Genomic DNA, 18,631 nt, shown 5'->3' with positions numbered 1-18,631 from the left:
CCACTAAATAACGAAACATTACGTCACGTGTCCCACCCATGAGAAGGCACAGACTTTTAGTTTAACACCTGCACAGTGTCACTTGAAATAACATTTTGGACATCTGAAACAGAACACTTTCTAGGACTGCAAGTTTTAAATATTTACAACTCAATTTAAACAAGTGATGTAAATATCAGAAAAGTTTTTTTTTTTTTTAATCTGCGTCTGGTATTCATAAAACACACTGGGGATAGCAGTCAAATATTACAATTTCATCAAAAAATTAAGTCATAGAGATCACCTAGAAGAATGTTGACAGTTCACAAGTAGAAGTCAGTGGAAGTCCATTTTCTTGAAATAACTGTGGCTGTGACAATTTCTGCTGATGATGATTAAAACTAAATTACTCATTCATTATTCATTACATATTGCTTCCAAAATAACCTTGAGGGAGGATTGGCCTTAAATTGAAAGAAAATAGCACAAGTCCTAATTTTGAACATGTCCTAGACATGTGTAAACACAGGGATATGGGAACAAAGGGGTTGCACCTGGCCTGTCTAACATTTTGATATTGAGACAGGAGTGCTGTATTTTGTAGCTTATTATGACTTTGAACACCTGGTTTGCTCGTGGTGTGCACAAAGCTAAGTCGGTCAATTAGGCCTACATTACCATGTGAAGGATTCAAAACATTTCTGGCCATGTGTTAGCTTTTTCATGAGTTATTTGAGAGTTTTTTTTTCTCCTTCATGTTTTTGGTAATGATAAATTAGACTTAATATTTGGACTACTGGATAAATTGATCAATGACTTTAAAGTTTAGTGATGCTCTAAATATTGCTTTTTGCTGCTTCAGAATAAAGATTTATAGTTTCCAAACTAGCAAAAAAATTTGAGTCTCAATGGCTTTTTTTCTTTAAGAAATCAACCAAAATATACCAGAATATATCAAAATTAAATTGTTGGGTCAAAATAATGTGTGAATATTAGTTGGAACAATCAAACGAATAGGTTGGAATCTTGTGTTTTCACCAGCAAATTCTTTTTGCAATTGCTAATAGGATCAATTGTAGAACTCAACACATATCACTGATAATATTGTATATTATTGCTTGAAAAGCTAGTGTTTTTAAATATTTAAGACTCTGTTCCCCATTAGCACTATAACCCACTCTCATAATGAATGACTCTTCAAAGACCTGCATTTGACTGAATCATCTTTATTCTTCTTTTCTACGAACACTTTTCTTTTTAAGAAAAAGTTTTGCAAGATGAAAGGTGCAGGTTGGGCCTTATCAGTGGTTGGGGTTGATTTTTTTTTTTTTTTTCTAAATGTGCTGCCCACTCCTGTCCAGCGGGCGGCGCAAATGGTGTTTATGCCGTTTTATACCATGAGGACTTCAAAAAGAAGAAGAAAGAGGGGTTAGGAAACAAGAGGTTGAAGGCTGTTTGCTATCGTAACGTTAAAACAGAGGGAGCGAGGGGGGAAGGAGAAATGGCGACCGCGCAGTGCTCAAAATGCTCTGCAGAAAGGAAAGGGTTTCGGCGGGAACTTGATTCTTGGCGACACAAGCTGATACACTGCGTTGGTACGAGCCATGTGCAGATTCATATTTTGGTGGACAAAAAATTTACAATAGAAAGATATTTCAGCCGCTAGTACAGAGAGCGCTAACCAAAGCTAACTATCTAATGCTAGCTCAAGAATAGCTAGCTATGTGTTCAGCTTTAGCCGATGAGTTCTGCTGTAAGGCTAATATTTACCAGCCGCTAACATAACTGCTAACACCTTTCTTTGTCCACCAGAGCTAGCCTGCTAATCCCCATCTAGCTCAGTTGGTGTTTTTAATGTGATGGAGAGGATGTCATGAACATAACATTGACATATATTAAATAAGCGGTCGCATACTCACAGTTTAAGCGCTAACAAGCTTTGTTTACAGATTTTTATATTTGCTGTGCTATTATCATGCTAAAAAGCTAAGCTAACCATAGCGTTGCTGGTATTATTTGGGGGAGGGGATTGTTGCTACGTTAAGGCAGCTAATGTCAGTGCAATAAGAGAAAAGCGCGTATATCCCTGGTCTTTGGTTATGGGTTTCCTTCTACATCTTGTTATTTTAAACACTAAATTGAATGCTATGGAAGCCGGTATGCTAAATGCTAGTTTGAGGAAAGTTAGCTTCTTGTTTGTGTCATGAAAGCGCAATAACATCAAAACAAACAAGATTCCCAAAGGGCAACCAAACGAACGTGTTATGTGTATGTGTTGTCATGAGTGCTGTACTCCAATGTGAGATATTTTGAAACACAAAGAAAGTGTTTATTTAAGCCCTGGATGTCAGCTGTTAGGTGCTTATTTTGAATAGTTGGGCACTTATCTGCCATGTCACGTGCTGTTGCTGTCAAATTGTGCTAGGGTTGGGCACAGATAACCCAACTCGAACCCTACCAGGTATTTGTGTCCTTGTAAAAACACTGAAGTGTTTTCTTTTCTTTTTTTTTGTCCTGCAGGGTTTGAAAGCATACTGGAGGGAATCTATGGGCCGATGCTGCTGAGAGATCTTAATTTATTTGATGGTGGGTTTCCTAAGTGTTTCATACTAAACCTCTAAGCAGAAATATATCCATACATGTTATTTTCTAATTTTCCACAGTGTGAACAGTGTTAGGCATGTCGCTCTCTGTTTGTTATTTCAATCACCAGAAAATGAATATGTCATTTATGACAGTTTGGAAATTGCACACCACAGGAAAAACTGAGCTATCAAGATTTGGATGCATGACAACTGAGAGCTCCCTTTGTTCAACAGTAGAAAGTTTGAATCACTTTGTATATTCAATAATAATGTTCTTTTATTTATTTCAACAAAAGGCCTACTAAATGTCAGTGTTAAATTTATGAAATGGCAATTATATCCTAATTCTAACACTCAAAGTTAGATTCTTCCTGCCCCTCCACCAGTAGCCTCCCTGCATGGAAACAAATAACTATCAGTAGCTAATTATATAAAATTGTGACCTCCTGTATGGCAATAACACACACTTTCTGAAAAACACCACTTCAACATGAAATATGCATTACATACCACTATTGTTGCCTGTAACTTTGTACTCAAAAAGTCAACACAGTCAGCTGCAGTATGTGGTGTGCCATGGATCAGAGAGCAGTAAAACATGCAGCCAAGCAAACTGACGTGTCAATATGGCACCACCTGTTCAGAAGCTTTATATTATTTCTATGTAAGATAAGGCAGTTGCAATTTGCAAAGCATGTACTACAAGGATCCACCAGGAATAAAAATTGTTCAAGTTTAAACTAATGAATCTTATAAGTCATCTGTAAAGTTACCATTTGCACAAAAAAAATTACAAAGGAAGATGATGCAACATTCTCAACTGTGACCAAAATACTCTGAATAGGCAGAAGTCTTACTGAAAATAAAACAAAAAATCTTCCCCATAGTTCATTCATGTCCCAACTTATCTGTGTGTTGGACTCAAATATAATATCCCCCTTGCTCATTAAAAGGTTTTCTTAGCAAACAGTCACTGTCGTGACTTTTAGAAAATACGTTTGCATCATGACAGAGTTGGACTACAGTGAAAACGCTGCTCAATCATAAATATATCTTAATTTACCTTTGCCTGTTTTGTGATTTCATACCTTGCAGACTGTGAACCTGAAGAAGTGGATGACTGGTCGTCAGATGCAAACTGTTCCCAGTGTTCCTTCTGCAACCTTCCCCTGGACAAAAGTGTAAGATGAACCTTTGTTAATAAGCATCAGCTAAAATTTAAGTGTGTTTAGTCGCCTTAACATCTTACACTTTAAACCTTATAACAGATAAAGAACACTGTTTGATATTTGCAGTGCACTATAAAAAAAGCTGTAATAGAATTTCTCGTCTTTTCTTATAGGATCAAGTACCTGCTGCCATGTCGCCTCTTTCCTCCCCCTCTGACTACTCTCCCTGTCAGGCTCCATCTATCTCTGAGGGCAACCAATCAGCCTTCAGATTCCTCCAAGCTGTGTTTCATAAGAAAGGTGAGTCTAGTGAAGTCAGATGTCTGTTCACCTTTTGAATCACTTTTGGAGAATCGTTGTACTTGGGACATAGTGGAGCTAAAGGTGTTAAAACGAGTTTCACCTTGTAACCATGAAGACCTTCCAATTCAATTTGACTGCCCAAGGGACTGCAGATTGCTCTGGTATTCTGCAGCCCTGTCAGCAGACAACAGTGTCTGAAGAAGACAGTTGGGAAGATACTGCTTTTGATATAAAAGTACTACCTAGTGCATTTTATCTGTTAAGAAGATTTTAATGTACCACTCAGAGACAAGCTTTGGTAGAAACATTTCAGCAGTTGGCTCCTGTTGTTTGCAGTCAAATTCTGGAAATATATGTAGTGTTGTCTTGGTGTTTTCCTGTCTCTGTATCCGTGCGCAGCAGACTATAATTGCTGGGTCTTGCCTTGTTTGTAAAAGAAGTACAACTTTCTTTTACAAACAGAGGATCGTCAAGCACTAAGTTAAAAACCTAAACTACAATAAAAACACAAAATGAAGACAAACTAAGCTTTCACATGGAACCTGGGCTTATGTTGGCAATTTGATTCCATCGTCCACCCTATACAATATCCTTAAAAGATTCAGAGAAGCTGGAGAAATCTCCTTCCCGAAGAGGCAAGGCCGATAGTATTAAGGGCAGACAAACCTATCTACCTGTTTTGCAACAGCGTGGCTCTGTAGCAGAAGGGTCCAGGCTGAGCTGGCTTGCATGCAGTACCATCTTGTCACGCAGTGAAAATGGTTTGCTCACATGACAAAGGAAACGTCGAGCTGTTGAGCAGCTGAAATCCTTTATTGGACAAGAATGAAACACTTCTTTCTAAAACTCCAGAGATTGGTTTACAGAGAGGAGAGGTAACCTTACACAATGTAAACAACGCCCCCCCCAAAAAATTTTTCAAGACCTGTGCCTCACAAAAAATGTGAATAGAGCATATTTTTTTTCTAAATAATGAAATTGTATAGTCAGTTTTTGATTTGTCTTTGCACTATTTATTCTAATAAAAACAATCATAGGGCTTAAAAGCTTTGCAAACCATTACATTATGTTTTTTCAACAATATACAGTGTTTTGATGTAGGATATCAATGTTAAACTGTTTTTTTCTGAAATAACAATGGAAGTCACACTTATTCTTTTTCATTCTCCGTATGAAAATTTAAGCTTAAGCTTGATGCAACAGTTTTTCTGTTTTGTTTTCTGTGTCCTTCATTAGATGTATCCATTGGCTGTGATTCCAACATCCCTGTGGTTGCCCAGGAGCTGATGAAGAAGATGATACATCAGTTTGCCAAGGAGTATGCATCCAAGTGCCTGCTCCATACCAGTACACATGGTGTTACAACAAGAACCTCATCACCTTTTTCAGAAACATCAGATGCCCCTCTGGACCTCACAGTTAGTCGAACCCTGGAGGAGAAAGAGAGTGAAAGTGACCCAGGTACAAAACCTATCAGAGAGATCTTAAAGTCATAATATCAGGTCTTGTAGCCTAAGACATTATGCTTATTAATGGTTAAAAGATGTTGCTCAAAATCTAACCCGTTGAAATACTGGTTTCCTGTTGCAGATGGCGTGCTCGACCTCTCTAAAAGAAAGTCTGCCTGCTCAGCGTCTTCATCATCCAATCACAAAGCCTCAGGGTATGAGATATACTTTTTTATTACCTGAATGACGTTTTTGTAAACTTTGTTGGTATTTTACCTTGTGGTGAAACTAGAAGAAAGTCTTACCATTATGATAGATTGAAACCAGGGGTTCTTTTTAAGTGCAACAGAGTTTTCACATAGTTTAATCTTAATGTTTGAACAAACAGTTACTGAAATGAAGTCTGTGCATGATAGGTAGTCACAATGTTGTGTACACACGTCTCCATCTTTTTAACTTATTTAGTCCTATATGACCTGAATTTTTTTCACACTTATGTTGTTAGTCTGATTCGGGTCAGTTCATTTCCAGAGTTAGCTTGTACTTGGTGTTCATGTTCTTTGGGGTTGACTCTTTTATCTCTTGAACGGTAACGTCACAACTATGGCATCGTATTATGACATTTGCAAACAGTTCATGATTGTACAATGAGGAGAACATTGCATTATTCATGATTTTATCCCCGTTCTTACTCCAGTTATGTTGAGTTTGATTATTCAACCCTCAAGCATGTAGGACTCTCACTAAAGGATATCACAAAACTTCAGGGGTTGTGTGTGAGTGCCAAAGTAACCCCAGCCATTCACAGACTGTCCCACCTGGACGTGAAGAGGCTTTGCCGCACACAAAGAATGTGTGTGTGAGAGGCACACAGCAGAGTGTGTGTGAGGGCCCAGAAACAGACTGAGAACAGACAGACATGAAACAAAACACTCGCAGTGATGTTACCAACACAAGGCATAAAGGAGTGGACCCCTCGCTCTGCACCCTTCCCCTGTCCCCTTTGAAAAAACAAACAAAAACAAACCTCTCCATCACTTCCATCCTGACCCTGCTGTTTGGTCCTCCCATCCTTAGGAGGCAGTGCAGGCAGAAGGAAGAGTACATTGAGAGGAGCTTGGAGCTGTCTGAGGGGTTGCTATCCAAGGCCTTGAAAGATATACGCTCAGGGAGGCTGCATGAGCAGCGTGCTGCATTGCTTTATGGAATACCCCTCCACACCCTGAGGCAAGCTCTGGACAGCTGGACTGAGGGGAGGTCTGGAACACGTCATCAAACTGCATCAGGAAGCAGAGATTTCAGGGATGAAGTGACATCATACAACGTAATGTCATCGATGCTGGGCGGTGAAGCCCGCCTTGTGCTTCAGAAGGTTGCGGCTTGGGCAGAACGAGCAGAAATTGGAGCTACAGAGGATAATGGAGACTTAAGCTTTCCCTCGTCCTCTTTGACCCTCTTTCAGCCAAGTGGTCTACAGAAAAACCTCACACAGTCTTTCCCCCAGCTCAGGGATGCCCTCCAGCCTCCACCAAGCCCCACTCCCAGTTTGGAACCACCCACATCCTTGCGTATTCCTCAGGTCCGCTCCCTGTCTGACCACAATAGGTCAATCCCTGTTGAGAATTCGGAAATCTTACACCAACGTTCCTCGTCAACAGAAGGTACAACAAGTTTTCCATCAGCAACTGCTCGACCTTCTTCTCTCTTCAAGCTCAGACCTCCTTTCTTAGCACATGGCTGTGTGGGCCTCACCAACCAGTCTCCACATCGCTTGGGACGAAGGTCCTCGCTGGATGAATTAGAAGATGGAGCAGGTGGCCGGGATAAAGACAAGCAACCAAGAAAGAAACGTGGAAGATACCGCCAGTATGACCATGACCTGTTGGAAGAGGCCATCACCATGGTGATGGCAGGTCGTATGAGCGTCTCCAAGGCCCAGGGGGTTTATGGGGTGCCACACAGCACACTGGAATACAAAGTCAAAGAGCGCACTGGAACACTGAAGAACCCACCCAAGAAGAAATCTGCCAACTGCTATTCATCCAGTTCCAACTCGTCTGGTTCAGGCATCGTGGCCGGTTCTACTTTCTCAGGGACGCTTGCCTCAGCTGCTGACTCAAAGGGGCTCTAGTCCAACAAACCTCTGAACTCCTCAACATGTGAACTCATCACCTCTTGGAAGATAAATGTTTTCTGAAAACACTCGTTCAAACACAACACATGCCTTTACAAATATATGGAAATCAATATTCAGGTCTTTAAACTTTATGTCTGTGATGTGACAGTCTCACTTAAAGCTAGTTCTCTCTGGCTTGATCCTGGGTACCTTTTAAAGAAACTTTGAGATGCAGCAGTTTTCAGGAAGCAGTGATGCTCTTTGCTGCTATTTCCTGTACCTTCAGTTTTTACCACCAAAGCTGTAAGTTCTTTGAGGAAATCACCTGGATACTATAATTACCTAACTGTCACAAACAATACAATCAAAAGACCTCAAGAACTGAAAAACTTATCCTTCTGGTGTGCACTGTCCACGAGGCTGAAGTCTAGGTATTTTGAGATTAGAATAAGACCAATAGTTTCCTTTAAGATCACCCAGGATCAAGTAGGAGAAAAAATAGTGAACCTCTCAGAGCTGAGATTAAAAAAAGTGTGACTGTCATGTTTGCTCAGTGTTTATTATTAGGTTATTCAGGTTTTACGTATTCTTGACGCTCCTTGTGAGCTTGATGATTGTCATTTGCAGCTTTCTATCTCTCTCTGGGTTTTTTCACCCAGACTTCTGAAGTGACTTACAGCCATTATAAAGGATTAAAAGCTCATTGCTTTGAGTAAACACCTCTAAAACAGGGAGATTGTACAGTTGAACCTGCTGTGATGGTTACAGCTTCGTTGTGAGTTTTGAAGAGATTAGCTTGAGAAAGCCTTTTTGTGTCTGCATAGTTTTCCCTCTCTATTTGTGCGCGCTAGTCTTGATGTTTTGAGTGTAGTTGAAATGCAACTGTTCAGCATGTTTTAAGATGTGCACTGATAAGCTTGGGAAATGTGTGTCTTGTGTATCTGGTGTGTGTAGTGTTGGTGGAAATTTCCTTATTTTGTTATCAGATATTTACTAATATTTCTACTGTAGCTGTATTACCGTGAACCTCATACATGACTGCTGCTTTAAACTTTACTGAGCTGTTTTCCCGACACAGTGATGCATACCTATTACAGAGAAGTGATTGCAAGGTGACATGTATTGCATGATGCTGTAGCCAATTATTAAGGTTGAATAATTTGATGGCTGATTTTGTTGACCGTTTAAGGTTAGTTGGTAGTTGCAGAATTTGAAAAAGGTTGCCAGTTTGACTTGATTCAGTACAAGGCTAATAGGCTTCTTTGTATGTTTCTGGGAAAATGCTTCATGTTTGATCAAGTCCTGTGTCTGTTTCTGAGATGGGTCTTTTTCCATCAACAGTGCTACTACCAAAGCAGCAGTTCAGGGTACCCCACACAAAGCTGCCTCTCTTTGTTTTGCTGTGATATCAGCCTGCCTGTCTCTCTATCTTTCTAACCTCATCGCCACATATACCTCTAAACTTACATTGCCTGTCAGATTTCACATATTGTATTGTATGACACAAAATCTGCTGGGGGTATGAGCCCTTGTTCGCTCAGAAACACTCATCAGTTTTGTTATGAAGGGACGTTTGATGCCTGATTTAGACTGCATGATATTCTCAGTGACTAGTGTGTCATAACAGGCACTCGTGTCACAGAGGCACACAGAAGCCATCCACTGAGTCCCAGCCAGTTATGACTTGTTGTATTTCAAGATCTGCACAGTTTCATCAGAGCTGAAATGACAGGGACCTACTGTACCTCCCAGAACCAGAATGTAAACAAACAATGGTGTCATAAGTGATGTAAATTGTACTGGCTGTCTTACATGCATAGATGCCTTACAAAAAGAAGAAATCATCACTGTGCACCAGTAACATCCTTCCTCACATGCTTTATGTTTACAGTTGTGCACAGAATATGGTTTGCGCTCCCTCGAGACGACTTTAGGGGGCATATGGTGGAATTTTCATTGGAGGCAAGGAGTTTGTAACTCAGTGATTTCTTTCTGTTGGGATGTTACAAAACATCTATGTTTTTTTTTTTCTGACAAATGTCTGTTAGGTTATTGTCAGGCTGATATCACCATGTCTGAATCTCGCATCAATAACACTTAGTTCTATTTAGTTTGACTATTTAGATACCAAGCTCTTAGTGAATTAAGAATATTATTTCAAATTCAAGCGGCAATTACAGGAAATCTGCCATGTTCTTCTCTACAACCAGGAAGATGATAATCTTAGTGCAAGTATTTGTCCTTGTGATATTTGTAAGTGTTATTTGTAGTTAAAGCCTAAAGCTTTTTAAATTCCTTTAAAGCTTTTGTAAATCAAATTGTTTTGAATTCCAGACTTTTGATTATGACTATACAAACACTGATGTCTCCTCATATGAATGTCTCTGCTCACAACTGTACATGCTGCCTCTTACTGAGGCTACAACATTGTACAGTCTGAGCTCTACTCTGGGAATAATCTACTATTTATATCAAAGGACCAATTTGTAAACAAGCCTTAACACCTCAGAAATAGAAATGGATAATTTCACCACAGTGTAACTTTTATTGCAGTATACTCCGGGAACACACTCCGGCTTGTTTTCAAATAGCATTTGAGTCATTTTTGTGTTTTTGGACTGAAAGAAAAAAATCTGCAATTTATGCATAAATCACTGATTGCACTATGATTTATGAAAAGCATCTTTAATGTAAAAACATGTCTTGTGTTGTTGCTGCATACTTATTTATTGATTGTGCTTCAAAAATGTGATTTTACTGGCTTGTTGTAGTTATTGATTTTTAATTGGGCACTTTGATGCAATGTGAAATGTGTATTTGTTACCTGCATGAAAGCTTTTGAAAGCCCATTTAATTTATTCAGTCTTGTAATGACACCCCTGACTATTGTGGTTGTTTAGTGATTATTTTGAGATAAATACTTTGTTATTTTTGGAAATGATTTGGTTTTTACCAAACTCAACAGTAACACAACAGAATGTATCAATCGTATGCTGCATCTGTTCCAGTTACACCCTTACATACAGGGTCTGGACAAATACAGTACCTAAATGGTAGAAATACTATTTATTAGCAAAATTTTATGCTATTTAACATTTTAAAATCACTTTCTTGAAATGAAATTACCAACAGCACTTGCTATAACTGTTAATTTATTTGATTGATGAAGGGTTTTATTTTGGATGTCAGTTTCTAGACATTTTGTTTGACAAGTGTTGTTGACAGACAAAGATTTTGGTTTGAGCGTTTCTACAATCTACCTGCTGCTTAAAGCAGAATGTTATCATTTGCCATCAGCAAAACCTCAATAAACTAATTCTAATCATTTTCTTGTCTTTATTTATTTATTTAAAAAACAGTTAAACCTTATGCCTTGTTGTATGTACTTTTTTTTTTGTAAGTGGACGTGGTTATGAGTAAAAACTTCCAATCTTTTATTTTTGCCTCCAGCTCCCTGCTGCCATCACTTTTGGAAGAAATTGGGGATAAGAGACAGCGAGGGACTAAGTGTCTTCAGAGCTCTGTATTGGATGCTGTTCTCAAATCACTCTGCCCAACACACAGTTCTTTACTGTATCAGATCCTGAAGATGGCACACCAGGAAAACTTGTTGTCATTCGTCAACCACAGACCTGTAATTCAAACTCAGACCATCAGCTGTCACAGTGGAGTAAACGCACATAATGATGTTAAACCTAATGCAGTCCCATTAAGTGAATGTAAAGCCCAGAACAGCAGCCTTTCTTACTCCTCAGTTGACTGTGAACATCAAGGTCTTGGAGGCACAGTGTGTCATTCGGAAGACCCTAAGTCCAATTGTAGCATCAGTCACTACACTACAACAAGCTGTAAACGTGAAGCCCTTCTGTGCACAAGCTGTGGCTGTGTGCAGAGCTGCAAGATGGAAACATACACCGTTCTTTGCCCCAAGAGGCTTCACTGCACTTCCTGCCACAGCCTGGCTGTAGGTCATATGAACAACAAAGTGGGTTCATTTGCATCCTCTCCCTCTTTGTCGAAATCCTCTTTGCTGTGCACTGCTGCAGCTAGTATATGCCCTTCCTCATCGATCTGCTGTAATGAACACAACCCCCACTCATGTCCCTGTTATTCAAACCATGCCTGCCCAATGCCGGTGAAGATAACAACAGAAAGAGGAGTTGGAGACGGTGATCCTCCTTGCCCTGTGCTAAAGAGAGAGCAGAGCCCCTCTCCACCCCCTTTATCTCCAATCCCCTCAGACATCAACAAGAAGACAAATGAAAAGCCACCCTCTCTTCTTCATCATAAACAAGAGGAGGAAGCTGACCTTGTGCTAAAAAATGATCCTGTGAATGGAAGGCACCATGGATCAAGCACTGATACAGCAACAGAAGAGGACCAAGAGCGCCAGTCCCCAAGAGCTCGTCTTGACAAGCAGAACCCAAGTGGGACTTTACTGCAAGATGTTGTAGATCGCTTCAGTGAGAAACTAGAGACAATTAAACCTATAGAAAAGGACCGACCTCTGGTTTCCACTGCTGCTAATGTGTCTGAAAAGGAGTGGCCCCAGTGTCCTTCATCTAGCCAGAACTTAACATTTCATGCTGATGCTCACCTGACTGAAATTATTACAACTGTCCTTCACACAGGCAGTGCTAGTGACTACAATCTCAGTGAGCTATTCAACCGCCATGATAGCAAAGAGCCAAAGTCCCCAAACACTCGATACCGTCGTCGCCAAGAAGTCCTTGCTGCTATGGCAACGCCATCTGATGGTGCTTCAACTAGAAGGCAGACATTAAAAATTAAACGAGACCTTGCCATGTTTGATCAGACCTACAGCAGAAAAAAGGGGCCACTAGCAAAAAGGTCAAAATTGATGGATGAAAATATTACTGTTTCTAAATTACACACTTCGGCTTTGAACCATGCAAAAGAGGAGTCAAAAATAGAAAAGGAAGAAGCAAAACATGTCGGAGATCATAAAGTTGGGGAAGGACTGCTTGACTTTTTCCCAACAGAAAATGGAAGGGGCAAAGTAAAAGAAGAGATGCAGTCGGTAAATGTGACTGAAGAAATCAAGATCATCAAAGCTGAAGAGAAATTAAGGGAAGTGTCTGCAGAGGAAAAGGATCTAATCTCTGGCTCTCAAATTCTTACCCCAGAGACACAGGGCAAGTATTGCAAACAAGGCTCAAAATGTGAAGATGTAGAAACACAAGCAACACCAGTAAATGCCATTTCAGTTAAAAAAGCTGGCAGGCCTCGTAAAAAGGTTTGCCCATCAATCAGTGCTGGAGGAGAAAGGAGTCACAAAGAAGCTTCATCAGCTTCAAACTCTGACAATAAACAAGGTAAAGGAACAGAACACCATGGATCTATCAAAGAGCCACAGATTTGCCAATCACATCACACCAATGACACAAGAAGGTCCAAAAGAAATATCGTCCCTCCCCCGCGGTTCTCCTCCTATGTCACAGAGCCCAGGAAAATGTTCTTTGTTGCATGTTTCTCTGAAAGCATTTTTAACCCAAAAAGAAAGGATGAGGTTTCGACTGATACACAAGATCCCTTATCCAGAAATCCAGAGGCTGTGGACACCTCATTCGAATCAAGAAATGAATCAAGCAAGGAAGCTCCTTTGTCTTCTCCTGAAAATGCTCAGAAGAAATTTGCACACTCTGATAAAAAAATAAAATGCATATCGGAAAACTCTCCACATACCACTGTTGAAAAAGACTGTCCTACAGAACACTGCTCAAGCACTGGGACTGATGGCAGAAGCACTGCTGCAAAACCTTTTGGAAGGCTGAGATCCTCTGTAAAAAGGCAGCATGACGCTAAGACAGTTTCAAGAACTCCAGAAGTTCTGTTGAGTAAAGAGGTCACCACTACACCTGCTGCATGCGTTGAGAGTCCTCAGAGCTCCGAAGTCCATTACACAAGCCCAATAAAGCTCATGTTTGTATCACAAGTAAATGATGAAGAAGGGCTTAGATATAGTCTGAAGTCGGCAGTGACTAGTTCTGATGGACAAGCACAGGAACCTTTTGACCCATGTGAAGAGTCTTCTTGGGCAGGGCTACCTCAGAAACAAAAGAACCAGAACATAGAGTCTTGCTCTTCAAGAGTACCATCTAGTTCTTCCCAATCCAACTCTGCTACCTCCCCTGTAAAATCTGCCACTTCACCTTTCAAGTCACCTTGTTCTCCTCCCAAGACAGCTCCTTCCCCAACCAAGTCAACAACTTCACCAGGCAAGTCAGCCCCTTCGCTAAGTAAGTCATCTCCCTCACCAAGCAAACCAACAACTTCATCAGGCAAGACACCTCCTTCCCCAAGCAAGCCATCTCCCTTGCCAAGCAAGTCAGCAACTTCACCAGGCAAGTCAGCAACTTCACCAGGCAAGTCAACAACTTCACCGGGCAGGTCAGCCCCTTCACCAAGTAAATCATCTCCCTCACTGAGCAAGTCAACAACTTCACCAGGCAAAACATCCCCTTCATCAAGTAAGCCAACTTCCTCGCCAAGCAAGTCAAAAACTTCACCAGGCAAGTCAGCCTCTTCGCCAAGTAAGTCAACTCCTTCTCCAAGCAAGTCAAAAACTACACCAAGCAAGGCTGCCTCCTTAACCAAGTCAGCTTCATCTCCTAAAATAAGTTTGAGAAGATCAGGCGATGGAACTCCAACTAAGCGGGTAGGAAGTCCTGAGAGCCAAAGATCCCCAGGCAATATTTTGTCTTACCATGAAACCACACCTCCAAAAAGGCGTCCAGGTAGGCCAAAGAAGCTAGGACCACAGCTGGAACAAAGAGTGAAGCGGCCAATTGGCCGACCACGCAAACAGAGTACAGTGAATGCAGACAAATGCAAGGAAACAGAAAATCGGACATCTGTATTATCACCTGAAATTGAAGAGAACACAAACAAGAACTTAAAAATAACAGTTGTGTATGGCAGGTCAAGGAGGAATAAGAGAACCGTTTCTGAGGGCTATGACCACCTGCAAACAGAATTACATGATGCTTGGCAAGCAGAAGGTCTCAGTGGTGATTCAAGAATTTTAATGCACAACTGTAAGACCAGCTCAAGTGATATCAAAACATCTTCAACAGTTTTACCTGAGGAACTAAATTTTGTGAGCCCAGCAAAGCAGTGTTTGTCTCAATTCAGTGGCAAAGTCAAATGTCAAAAGAGGGATGATTCTGTGGCCTCAAGGAAACCTGGCAGACCAGCAAAAGTTAAAATATCTGGAATCTCAGTCACAGTTACAACAGTATCACCCCGACGGCGTAAGATTCAGATAAATAAAGAGACACAGCAGTCTCCCAAAACACCCATTCATAAGAAGGCACTTCAGTCAGAAACAAAAATTGCCAAAGAGCCCTGGACAATCAATCATCAATCAACAAGCAAGGGCAGTCCCACCGAGGAAGGGGTAGACACAAAAGATGTTAGTAAAAACAAACTGACAAACCAGTCAGTTGCAGTGCGACAGTCAATGAGAGTGAGAAAACCTTCAATACACTTCCTGCATGCAGTTGCAACTTCCACTTCTAGATCATACAGCCACAGTAATGCTCTTCTACGGCGCTCTAAACAGTTTCTGCTGAACAGGGTAAGCAATGAACGGAGACAGGGTGAGCAGCAAAACACTGCACAAGCTTCTGGGGGGAAAAGACCACTCTTGGGACCTGAAAGAATCAGTATCACTGAAGACATGAGCAGAGTGGCCGCATTGTCCATGGACTCCATCTTTACCCCTAAAGAGACCCTAAGGTGGTGGACAGCATCAACTGAGGAAAAGACTACAAATCAGGAGCTTTCCAAGCGAATTCGGCTCATCTCTGACACCTGGGTGTCAGACAGTGAGGAAAATCAAGACAAAGACATTTCATATAACCACAAAATAGGCCCAAAGAGAAACAGTTTGCTTACTAGAAAGTCAAAACACTCCTCCGTGATTCGCACACTGTTTGACTGTCCTCCAAATAAACCAAGGTCCTGTAGCATGCAGCAGCTCTGCTCCTGGTTTATGCAGACCACAGAGACACAGTCCCTTGCTATTGTTAAGAAGGCAAGCTCACGCAATGCATATGAACTTATGCACTTCCCTCGTACAGCCTATACAAAAAGTGTTTGCTATAGTCCTCAGGCAGAGCGACTCCGCAAACACATCAAGAAATTTGCTAAAATTATGCCAAAAAGTCCTGAGCAACATCAGATGGCTCAAAGAAGGTTGAGGATGAGGAATAACACATCTCAATCAACACTAAATACTAGGCGTCAACTTTTCAGCCCTAGGCTGGCAAAAGGCAGGCTCATTGAAGGAATCAAATGGAGAACAAGTCAAGCATTTGGCAAGTACCAGGCCACTCTTTCTAGGGCAAGAATAAGGTTCCTATCCCAGAAAAAAAGAGAGGAGTGGCAAAAGATGCAGAATGGTAAAAAGAATAAAAAAGGGACTGCTGTAGGTCAAAGTGAACCGACAGCATCTGGACAGCGTTATGCATTACGAAGATCAGCAAAAATAAGATTGTCTGACTGTTTGGGGAACAGTCCTACCAGAAGTTCTGCTGAACAAAGAGGTGAGCCTGTTGATGTACACAAGGAGCAGAATCTTTGCTCTAAAGCTTGGAGTCCTGAGACACTAAAGGAGTGTAGGGTGTTTCTGAGGAAGATCAACTCTCCAGACAATGAATCGCCTGAGGAAGAGTGTGACTCCTGTACTGTGACACTGGATGACGGGTCCCCCTCAGCATACCACTTTGCAAGAAGGGAGAGAGAACTGGTTGAAGTTGTCAAAGCTGTGAAAACTGAAAGAAAGAGAAGCTCAAGTAGGAACGCCTCAAGAGAGCTTGCAGGTTCTGCACCCCAATTAGTCCATGAGCAAAATGAGGGGAAACATGGGAGACAGAACGGCAAATACAAAAGTCCTGGGGTTCCATCTACCAACCAACCATCACCACCAGCGAAAATGTTGAGACAATCGCGAATGAGGGGCCTAAGCGGGCCCAGATGGTGTGACTTTGTGTTTGGTGAGTACCTTGCCTCTTTTATTTAACATTACTCTAAGACATATGTTCCTAATTTTAAGCACCAACTTCTTTGTCTTGACAGAAACATAACTGAATCATGAGGCAGCCTCCTAACTGGGAAAAGGGACTGTGGTTTTACGTGGTGCCTTTGGACATTAAGCTGACCACCTGTACCGACCACCCTCATGTGGTTTGGTCTTACACTCAGCAATTATGTAGCAGTCTAACTTAAAAGCTTGATGTTGCACTATTTTTACTCTTGGATAAGTATGTACAGAATGTGTCATTTAATTTTCTATCATCTTGCCTTGATCATTCATATTGTGTGTAGTAGATCAGATCTTAAGGCAAACAGTCTTCAAGAAGTGCTTGAACAGTGAGCCATTTCATAATGGATGGGAAGAAATAGCTTGATTTTATAGACAGTGCCATCTCCCCTGACAGATACCTCATTATCAAGGCCACAGCAATGACTTCTTTCTGTAAATCTTAGAGGGTTTTTCAGTTTTTTGAAGTGGGAATGTTTGAGCTAAATATCAGCAGTAAGTGTATTAGCCACAGGGGTACTAGTCTGCTTGGTCCCTTTGTTTGAGGAAGCAAGGGAGTCGGAATGGGGGCTAAGTAAATGTAGGACATTTTATGCTTTTGTATGACAAGTATTCCTTTCACACCCACTTTAAAGAAACTGAATTATCCCTTTAAGTAGAAACTAATTTTAAATGCATTAAACCCCAAGAAGCTCTTACAGTTATTTATTGTATCTCAACTTATTTTGGCACTGTCAGAGATTAGATTGTTTTGAATCTTTTGTATTTTAGACTTCACAAAAGTTTTTAGTTTAATGTCACTTTTTTTGTTTTGTTACCTCTATTTTCTCTTGGATTTAGTTGGCCAAAAATCCTAGGCCGAAATGAAGGATTTGGTTTATTTCTTTGTTCCTTTTGGTCGTTTGGCCCTACAATAATAATGTGTATTGAATTCCAGTTCTTACTGTATTTGACACACGTTGTTGACTCTTAGCACCTACTATAACTGCAATAAGAACAAACATACATCATCCAAAAGATTACATACAATGCAGTGGTATAAATGAAGTGAGGAGGTACGTGGCATGATGCAGTTGTAGAAAGCAGATTGCATTTATTTGGTTGATTTTTGTAACTTTTCAAAACTCATCTTTTTTATTATTCCCTTTTACCCTACACATTCACTATATGTTGGATCCCTGCTTTGCACTATTTCATCAGAGATTATCAATCCCACTCCACAGATTCCTCCCTCATATTTTGCACATCCCATGTCCCACTACCAAGCCCTACTGTAAAAATAGAGACTATTTTTGGTGCAATACAAACGCAGATGTTTTATTTGTATGTAGTATTCTATTGCTCACAGACAAATGGATGTACCCTACCTTTTGCCGGGATGTTTGGTTTTATTTTCCAGTCATGTGATGTGACAATAAGAAATATCACTATACATTAACTTTACTCCACTTGTTGTTCTCCTAAGCAAAGCCTTTTAACTATCATAAAAGCATAAGTGTTTATCATACATGTGCTAGCATTAATTTCAGTTAACATGGTGGTAGAAAATATTTCTTTGTTAAATGTTCTTGAAGTTTGAAGCAAGGGATGCCCTACCTCTTCAAAGGCTCAGCTAGTCCTACTGCTCTAAATCAGCCATGGATGAGGCACAACAGAAAATAGATATGCTAATCTTGGATCAATATCTGACTTGCTCTGTAAAGCTCCAACATGTCTGACTGTAAGTCAAACTTAAAATTTGTATTAAGTATTGTGTGTCTGAGTTCTGTCGCACATTTGTCACTATGGCTATCATTTCAACACAATGGAGGTGAGGTGGTCCAGTGTGATTTATTGTCGGCTCTCTGTTAAAGAACTTGGTGCTAAACATCTGTTGTAATTTTTCTTCATCACGTGTTTTTATACTGTCCATTACAGAAGCAGCCGATAGGTGTCTGTGATCGGAACAATAAAGAGATTTTGAA

At 40.6% G+C, this 18,631-nt stretch overlaps 1 protein-coding gene across 2 annotated transcripts; it reads left to right on the top strand.

The window, feature by feature from the left end:
• Positions 1 to 1,406: 1,406 nt before the first annotated feature.
• lcorl (ligand dependent nuclear receptor corepressor-like) lies at positions 1,407 to 18,609 on the top strand. 2 transcript variants are annotated; one of them, XM_074696673.1, is made up of 8 exons: positions 1,407 to 1,574; positions 2,500 to 2,565; positions 3,660 to 3,745; positions 3,907 to 4,033; positions 5,273 to 5,497; positions 5,627 to 5,699; positions 11,051 to 16,620; positions 16,703 to 18,609. In XM_074696673.1, the coding sequence occupies exons 1-8, from the start codon at positions 1,481 to 1,483 to the stop codon at positions 16,708 to 16,710; spliced, it is 6,249 nt and encodes a 2,082-aa protein (XP_074552774.1). In that variant the 5' UTR covers positions 1,407 to 1,480; the 3' UTR covers positions 16,711 to 18,609. The 2 variants fall into 2 exon arrangements, with proteins under 2 accessions (XP_074552774.1, XP_074552782.1); XM_074696681.1 differs by lacking the exons at positions 11,051 to 16,620; positions 16,703 to 18,609 and adding an exon at positions 6,562 to 10,907.
• Positions 18,610 to 18,631: the final 22 nt, after the last annotated feature.

This window comes from Halichoeres trimaculatus, unplaced genomic scaffold, assembly GCF_033239565.1.
Source record: "Halichoeres trimaculatus isolate MK-OKI-2021-1 unplaced genomic scaffold, fHalTri1.1 fHalTri1_scaffold_2, whole genome shotgun sequence".
NCBI lineage: Eukaryota > Metazoa > Chordata > Actinopteri > Labriformes > Labridae > Halichoeres > Halichoeres trimaculatus.
This window is presented reverse-complemented; position numbering and strand designations above follow the sequence as displayed.